This window comes from Cebidichthys violaceus, unplaced genomic scaffold (assembly GCF_023349555.1).
Source record: "Cebidichthys violaceus isolate CVI_PGR_0920_01 unplaced genomic scaffold, fCebVio1.0.p SCAF_20, whole genome shotgun sequence".
In the NCBI taxonomy this organism is placed as follows: Eukaryota; Metazoa; Chordata; class Actinopteri; order Perciformes; family Stichaeidae; genus Cebidichthys; species Cebidichthys violaceus.
In genome coordinates, this window is record NW_027176373.1 from 10,280,489 (window position 1) to 10,289,848 (window position 9,360).

Here is a 9,360-nt window from a genome sequence, read left to right on the forward strand (position 1 = left end):
TCACATCACGTTCTTTCACAGGGAGTCTGTTAAAATGCATGACAGCTTTTAAATGAAAAGATCAAATTCAAGGACTTAATAGATCCTAAAAATGTAACAATTATAGCATCTTACTTTTTTTGTCAAAGTTTTTATTAAATTTGCATGTAATAATTTACCAAAATTCTGTTATTTATAATATTTAGGTCATTGTCTTGTATTTTAGTATGCCGCCTTGAGTTAAATCTATACTGATGTCAAAAAGATCTTACAAAGTCAGAAACATAATTCAGTGAAACCTGCAGACACACTACATACAGTACATTATAACATTTCCTCCTTGTGCCTTCACATTCTGCCCCTGAATCTGACCAGCATTAACACAGCAGCATCCCCCAGTGGTGGCTCTTTGTTACTGTAGACCGGCTGCTCAAAAGTCTGCAGTCTCACTGCTCTGCTGTATTGTCCCGTACAAAAGCGAGTTAAATCTTAACCTCTTTCTCTCAGTTCTCTCAGAGACGACAGAGACCACTGAGGAGGAGTGGCAGTCCATCGCTGACCTGGCCACGGCCTGCCGCAGCATCCTGGAGGCTTTGTCACGAGAGGGTGAGGAGCTATTTACTTATGCACCTCACTTACTGTAAATGTAAAATAAGATAGCACGCTGTCCATAATGGTTAGCACCATCAAAAATAATGTTTTGATCCAGACTTTTGTTCCACAATCTTAAGATTCAAGTTAGACTCTAAATGTTTGTATAAATGTAATTGTAATGTTTGCCCTAAGATGCACCAAACACCCTTGGCTGTATAGTTTTGCTCTGGGGCAGTTTACTAATGGTTTGGGGCCCTTTGTTCCAAATAAGTAAAAGCTTAATGATACAGCACTCAGTGATATTTTAGACAGCAGTTTGCTTCTAGCTTTGTGGCAAAAGACTGGGAAAGGTCCTTACGTGTTTCAGCCTGACAATGCCCCTGTGCACAGAGTGAGGTTCATACAGAAATGTGTTTTCTGAGTTTGTTTTGAAAGAACTGGACTGACTGTCACAGAGGCCTGATCTCAACCCCGCCCAACACTTTTGGGATGAACTGAAAAGCCGAAGGTGAACCAGGCCTTATCACCTGGTTTCAAAATCTTGTAGAAAGTCTTCTCAGCATCTTGTTTTTGGAGTGAGATGTTCACCAAACACTTATTAGTGTAATGTCCATGTGTCCACATACATTTGGCAAAAAAACAACAACATATGAGTGCAATGGATCTGCGCTCTATATGAAGATGAGTGTATGAATGACAATATGTTCTATACTGAGAGAAAGTGAACATCTCCTGTATTTGTCTGTATGTCTATATTAAATTATATTAATGTGGATAATGTTCATTACCAGACCATAAAGCCGGAGACCCCTCCCAAGCAGGAGCTGACCAGACAGACGGCAAGCTGAAAGACTCAAAGGAGAGGTGGGTTGCTATACAGTACACTCAGGGTGAAGCAGACAGCTCAATATCTCTGTCGTTAGTTTTTTTTGTCAGAATCATTGCACACAACCCTTTTCACTACTTCTTTATTCTCTCTCAATTATTTAGACTTTATCGGCAACATCCAACTGTGTGAGTCAATGCGATGGTTTCTCTCCCCCATAAAGAGAGCTCTCTTGCTGACTCAGTGATGCAGTTATGCGCATGCAGTCACAGATGCACACACACAGCTTGTCTGACTCACTGTCATTGTCATCTTTCTGTAAAACTCCCACTCTGATCCATTTTGTTTCTCTTTTACACTTTGTCCAGCTCCTTGGTCACCTTATTTAAGTCCTCCATGCTATGTCTGAACATACAACATCCAGAACTGTTGGCCAAAAGCAAAACAGAAAATTTGTAAAATAAAAAAACACCAATGTGAAGCTTTTCTTCAAAGGGAGTCTTTACAGGCGCAGTTCATGTCCCCCCATGTACTGTAGTTAGTATTGATGACTATTTCACCTTTCAATTTGGCTCCAACGAGCATGTTAAATGCTTTAAAAAAGACACTCACACAGAATACTCCATATCACTCCTCATTAGCATAATTAGCATGATCGCATGTGGAAATATATATAACCTATCAGTTGAATAAAAGAGAGATTCAGATAAGTGACTACAATAAAAAAGAAACTGTCAACCTCCTTCAAAATAATGATGTCTTCAAATAAACACAAATGAGCTTTAAACTAACCAAAAAGATAAGATAAATGGTCATATCATTAAATATCAAACTCAAAACGCACTATTGTGCCCAAACCATCTGACGTCAATGCCACTTTCTTTCCTTTAAAAGCATTATCAAGCTGTTCACGTCACCAGAAGCGTTCGTTATATATAACTGCAATCAGACAAAATGCATCATGGGATGACTTCTCTCGCTGAAAATGGGTCTGCTTGTCAACCTAGCAATTACAGTAAATTGATCTCTGAGTATTACAGGTTTGAAGGCAGCAGGGATGATGCCTCGAGCTCTGAAGCTGCCACAGTGGAAGTCAAGGCCAATCAAGCAAAGTGAAAAGTTCACTTGCTGAAATGAGATGAGGGTGGTGTTATAACAGGAGAGAACTTTTTCTTACAAAAGAAATACAAGAAAAAACATTTCTATAAAATACACCAGTGAAGACATTCATCTTGCTCATTTGTGACTTGGAAAACAAATTAATTTCGACTTTCCCTGATTACAATAATTGACTTTGACAAAGTGTCACTGCCTCTCTTTGTTGCAGTGACTCTCCAGGCCACCTAGAAGAGAAGGTGTCGCAGCTGGAGTCCATGCTGAAGAGGCTGCAGGATGACCTGCAAAAGGTGCTTTGACTTTCATGAACGTTTTTCTCTGTAATAATATTTTCAGTGAGCTCCATGGGAGAGTCAGCAGGTAGGAAAAAGTATTCAAATTGTTCAGCTTCTGTCCTCTGGTGCGAGATTACTTGGATTTTCTGATGCAGGCTTTTGTTTACGTGTACAAATCCTCCCATCCATTCAACCATTTCAATCACAGCGGGCTCACTGTGGATGCACTGAATACAGAAACACATTTAAAGCATTAATTTAATCCTAATGTTTGATATTTATACAGCAATATTTCAGATTTGTAAATCCCCCAATAGCATACTTACGAAAATGTAAATATTTGTGTCCGACAACTCCTGTTATCATTATTTTATTATTTTCTGCTAATGCATGTATGTAGATGTCAAAGAATATTGTATGTGATGAACTCCTTATTCTTAATCTCAACCTCGGAAACAGCCGCTTGACAAAAAACAAACAAAATTCTCAACACAAAGCGCTTTGTGTCAGAGCTTTCAACCACATATTATAGACTTCCTCCGCGGATGGAGTCAGTCAGCAGCAGACAAGTGGACGTTGTGTTGAGAATCTTTGGTCAATAGTGAATGTGTCTCTGTGTGTACACATATTATATAAATACACCATTTAGTCTATGGACTCTCATTAATAATGATAAAGTACCCATTTAGTGTTCAAACAATAACTAATAATAATTATTTTAACAGATGTTATATTAACAGATAATCAAACTGATTAATATAACTGATTAATTGCCTGTCATATATGAAACAAAAATGAAACATTCTTGGTTCCAGCTTCTAAAATGTGAAAATTGTCTGCTTTTCTCTATTTTATAGAAACAGTAAATTAACTATATTTGGGTTTTGAACTGTTGGTCCGACAAACAGACAATTTAAAGCTGTCACCGTGGGCATTTCTCACTAATTTTTTTTAACATTTTATATGTTTAAAAATAATTGTCAGATTATTCAATAATGAAAATATTCATTAATTGCAACCTTTGACCAATTATAGGTGATTAGTTGCTTACTCAGTCTGACCAGCAGTCCAAACCACAAAGCACTGAGACTACAAACTATAATTGAAGTTCTGAACTAGGATTTTTCTGTCAAAGAAATGATCAGTTCAGTGGATTGTTTCTTTTTCCCCACTGCAGCGTGATGTGCTTCTCTACACTGTTTGTGTTGTTTTATTTCAAGCTCTGTGTTTATGTGTGCCCACTAGTTTCCTTAAAGCCACCGCTGTACCTGTCGCTCCCCTCCCGTTCCTGCCACAGCGATCTGAGCGACGGCTTTTGTTTTGTTGTGTGCCGATGTCTTTCAGGAGAAGGAGGACAAGGCGGTGCTGCAGGCCGAGGTGCAGAGCCTCAGGCAGAACAACCAGCGGCTGCAGGAGGAGTCGCAGAGCACAGTGGCTCGCCTCATCAAAGTCACCGAGCTGCTGTGCAACGTCAACAAGCCCTGTTAGCTTCACCACTGCACGCACTAACACACAAATCAGCAGAAAGATGCAAGTCTTACAACGTGCTTGTACGCTCAGTAGACAGATTTTGTTCGTATATATTTGCAAAGGCAGACACACACACGCATCCTGTTCAATCTGTGTGTAACCACAGTCTCAATCCTGAATCATGGACCTGCCTTTTGGTGAGGGAGTATGCAAATCAACCCATGAAAAAGAACAAAATGACATTTCCAACATCCCATGACCTTCATAGACTGACCAATGTGCAGCTCTCAGGCTGCTACGTTGGCGTGCTATGCCAGAGTGCTTCTCTTGGTGTATATGACACAGTATGTGTGGTGGATGTGTGCCGCATGTGTGCGTGCCTGTGCGTGTGTGTGTCTGTATGTGTGCATCTCTTACTGTACCTTGCTTCAAATACTTGACAAGCTGGGCTGAATAGCACTTGCATAAAAAGTGGCAATTAAGACTGAGAGACACTGTATAGCATGTTTGGTGGTGTCTTATCTGAAATTACCAAAAGTGTGTGTATATATACTGTATCACCAATAATATATGTGAACAGTAGTATCGCTATCCTCTCTGCAATGTCTGAGTGTGGTTCTGCCCGGCGCTGATAGTGTGGAAGGCCTTGAAACAAAACAAGACAAGAAAAAAAAAAGGGAACATGACAATGACAAGCCCGTAGGCAGCCTTCTACTTCAAAAGATGTAATGATGCCAACTGACTGGCCTTAGAGCAAGGCCTGTTATGTAAGGACATAATTCCCTGCCCTCCTCACTTCTCAGTAGTACTGTATTTAAGACACTGGAGTTTTTAGGGAGAAAGGATTTTTTTTAAAACCCTTACATAAAAGGGATGTAACCTGGAAATGTCATAAAAAAGGAACTGAGCATGCTTGTTCCTCCTGGAAGTATGTTGAAAACAGTATAAATGGGATACTGAAAAGGGTTTTTTACCCTTCCTGAAAACGCAAACAATGGCAGGAAAATAGCTGCTTCAGCTTCCTTCCATGATTGCCTGTAGCTGTTTTCTTCTAACCTCACTATTGTAGCAGCCATACTGTAGAAGATCTCCTCCTACTGGCCTGAACCACAAAATGCCAAAAGGCAGCTTTTACTTTCAGCTGGCAAAATAGCTTTAGGTGTCAGAATAAAACACCTTGAACTAATAGTAAAATACAGGATATTGTATTTAAATATGTTTTGTGTTTGGCGGATGTCTACAGTGACTATTTTGGGTAATTGTTTAGTATGGCTTATGAGTGGTAGCGGTAAGGACACTTGATGAAATCTTACCATTCCACCCTGATGTGTGTTTGTATGTGTTTCTGTGTCGTTCTTGCACTTTTTTTTTTTGTAAAATCAGCACTGGACAGGGCACATCGTGAACCTTATTTAGCCCAGGTTATGTCTTGTTCAACATAAGAAGGTGGATACGATCTCATCCCCTGCCACCACCTTTACCTCACCTTTTTGTGTCCACTGCTATTGGGCGCCAATAACAGTAACGTGTTCAGAGGAGTCGGACTGCTTCTCCTCAGTGCCAACGAAAAAGCGCAGGCAGCTCTCCTGAATCCCACTGAAATCCAACGGAACTGACCACAAATTAATCTCCAACTACAAACTATACTCCGACATAAAGGGATGCCAAACGTTCGTCAGTCACTCCGACTCTCTTGTTTCTTGTACAAACTTCCTCTTGTAATTTTATTTTAGAGTCACTGTGAATACCTGGTACCAGCATATTAAGATACAATATATACAGATTAAATTATAAATCTAAACTTTATCAGTATGTGAAGATACTGTATGTACAGCTGAACTGTTCCATGTTACTTAGTGCATTGGGTTGCGTATGCCCTCCTTTTTGCAGGATGATTATGCAGAGAAGTGTTAATCATGACCATGCAGGCGTCCTGTTTCATCTCCTGTACATGCTGAAGCCTCATGACTGAACAGGGAGATGGTGGTGTGAGAAGACCTGTTTTACTGTGTCTTGTATAGTTATTTAGATTGTAGGAGGTTGGTCAAGCATGAGAATGTGCCAAGCAACTTCCAAGCCCCCCTCTGTTTGTGTGTATGTATAAAAATTTAACTTATTAATCATGCAAATGTGGATTTTCTTGTAGCTGTTTTAACTGGAGGGACGTTTTGAGGAAAAAATGTGAAATAGGGCAGAAAGGAAAAGTGGGCTTGGTTATAAATTTAAGTTTCTTTTGTAGAAAACCAACAACCATGATATGACATGACAAAATACTATCTGATAAATGTGACGATGGTTCTTTTTATCATTCTGATATTGAGCTATTTCAGCTATAGCTCTATTATAATAAGGTCTTAAAACACCATTGGGTACGCCTTAATGAGTAAAACTCTTCTTTTGGAATGGATGTTCAAATTGGTCATACTGGTGTTATCTGAAGGCTTATTCCTCTGACTTTGTGCCTACCAGAAAATGTAATGTATGGTAACCCAGCTTAGTGACCTCATTTCTTTGTCTTTGGTTGCACTTACTGAGGTGTTTTTTGTGGCAGATGAAGGATTTCCTAAGAGACCGTCGCAACATCTGGTCTGTCACCCGCTGTGCGAGGAAATGTCATTGAGTAACACATGATCCGAAAGAACAGATGATGATGATAATAATAATAGATGTGTGTTGCTGGTCTGAAGAATCACTGAGGCTCAGTGAGTACCACCGATGGTTCAAAGAAGCAAACCGACAAATATATGATTTTTAAAAGCAAATTAAAATGAAAAAGGTGCTGAACATGACCCATGTTGCATTGAAAGTTTAAGTTGATATGAATGTGCAGAATGGCGTATGCTTCCTCTAAAGGATGATTATTTTGGTATTTAAATATTTAAAAAAATAAATTGTCTCAGAAAATCCAATGGCGTATTTAAAAAAAAAGAAATCCGATCGTGGCTGAGTTGATGCAGATGTTTTGTCGACACAGTGACTTTGAGATATTTGTGTGTAGCTGCCTTTAAGATTTGATAGAATGATGGTGGGAGGTGTTTCTGGTTTTGGTTTGTGTGAGATAAACAACTCCAAAAAAAGGAAATACCTGCAGTGAGAATTCAGGTTTTTTTAAATATTTTTATTTTCTCACCAACACAGACAGCGGAGAAAGATCACTGTTCAAAAAGTTAATTTGTTGAATTGGTGTTTGGAGAAAAAACAACATGTAAACGTAAGATTTTAGCTATCATGTGCTCACTCTAAACCTCTATTTACTTTTCAATCAACAAAAAACAATTAAAAGGAAAAATTAAGTTATTAGTATTATTTTGTCTTTATTGATTGATTGAAATGCGAAGCAGGGATAGAAAGTCTTTAGAAATTAGACTCTATTGTGAATATATAGTGTTCATGGGATATAAACTCACAAAGTGCGTGTTAGGAGTATGATATGGTTAGGATCTAGAGATGACTTTGATGACGACAGAGAGTTAGATCCTCATTTGTCCAAGAGCACAACCTCTTGAGGATCTCACGTCCTGGACTGATGAACACTGGAGGTGGAGGTGAAACAGAGCTGAAACAACAGCTGACAGCAGCCCAGGAAGAAAATGTTTTAAGGTCTGACAGCAACAACATGATTTGTCAGACAGAGGTCGTGACCAAATCAGATTGACTGAGAAGAAGAGAATGTAAAAGTCAGTCAAAAAAAAAAAACACAAGAAATGTTTATAAACAGAAACAGACTCACAATGAGGGAAGCAGCAGGCTCTTGAGTTCTTAAAACACGAGGCTTCTGCTGTAATTGAACTAGCAAAAGGATAAGAGGTATACAAATATATACAGTCTATTTAACTGGGCAATATGCTATAAGAAATTATTTGGATTTTAGTTTACATCTGCATTTACACTTAAAATTACATCTCCAAACAAGAACCCAGCATTATCATCAAATAGCAAGCAAATAGCTGCCATGAATTTGGGGAAAAGTCAGCTAACTGCATTTATTCCATATCAGTGGTTCTCTACCTGCAGGGTTTCAGACATACCAGCTGGGGGATTTGCAGTGATGTTCCAGGTGTAACGTTACATCAATCCCACAGCTAAAATGAAACTCAGCTGCTCTGAGAAGAAGGATTAAAAAACACTCATCTCTTCACAAACTGCTTCATGTTCCAAATCTGATTTTTGTGGTTGCACAATAGACGAAAAACATTTGAATCCTTTTTTATCAGAAATTTGTTTGTTGCTTAACACAGCTCATTAGACAATAATATAGATCAGCTTTTGAAGAAATTTGACAAGATGTCAACTCATTTGAGATTAATCATATTACATTGAGATTAATAACTGTTGAGAATCTTTGAAAAGATAATTTAATCTCAACCTTCTAATCTCAATGTAATAGTATTGTGATTAAGGCTAAAATATTGTCAGCAAGATGCTGAGGATTATTAAGTGTTATACTCCAGGTGCGCTAAATATACATGTGTCGATGTTAAATCAGTTCAGCCGTATAGAACTGAACATCATCACAACCTTTAACAGATCCAAGATACAGACAGTTTAACTTCCTGTTGCTGAGCTCTGTCCCTGACCTTTCAAAACCTCACCAGAATAGCTGTGAAGTCATAGCACAGCTTTGTTTGTCGAGATATTCTCTGTTTAACATCCTGCAGGGAAGTGAAAAATGCTGACCGAGTAAACTATAGAGCTTCTTCTGCTTAATCTGGTTCACGTTTTGAAATTATTACACTGTATTCACATATATTTACACCATACACCACCACCTTTTACCAACTGTAATACAATAATTTATGTTGATTTAAATATTGCATTTTTTATTAAGATTCGTAGATATAAGAATAAAACCAGCCTCTATCACATAAACACATACAGAGATTTAGAGTAAAATGAAATATTTTTAAACCAGTTTGAAATCCTGATTGGATGCACATTCCACTCCCCCTGACTTGATACAGCAAGAGGTAAGACAAATACACTTTCCATAGCTCTCGTTCCATGATCATAATACAGCACGACAACATCATACAAACATTCGCCAGGACTCTGTCCTCTGGAAGGCTTTCCTAAACACCAGCCACAGAAAAACGCTTCATC

General features: G+C 38.5%; 1 protein-coding gene across 6 annotated transcripts in view; it reads left to right on the forward strand.

Annotated features, from left to right (window-relative positions):
• Positions 1-7,553, forward strand: part of sipa1 (signal-induced proliferation-associated 1) — a 32,639-nt gene extending 25,086 nt beyond the window's left edge. For 3 of the 6 annotated variants that reach the window (XM_068716229.1, XM_068716230.1, XM_068716231.1), the window contains exons 13-16: positions 487-585; positions 1,365-1,437; positions 2,727-2,805; positions 4,135-7,553. In XM_068716229.1, coding sequence (XP_068572330.1) covers positions 487-585; positions 1,365-1,437; positions 2,727-2,805; positions 4,135-4,278 — 395 coding nt within the window. In that variant the 3' untranslated portion in view covers positions 4,279-7,553. The other 3 variants (XM_068716233.1, XM_068716232.1, XM_068716234.1) reach the window with 3 other exon arrangements.
• The last annotated feature ends 1,807 nt before the right edge of the window (positions 7,554-9,360 follow it).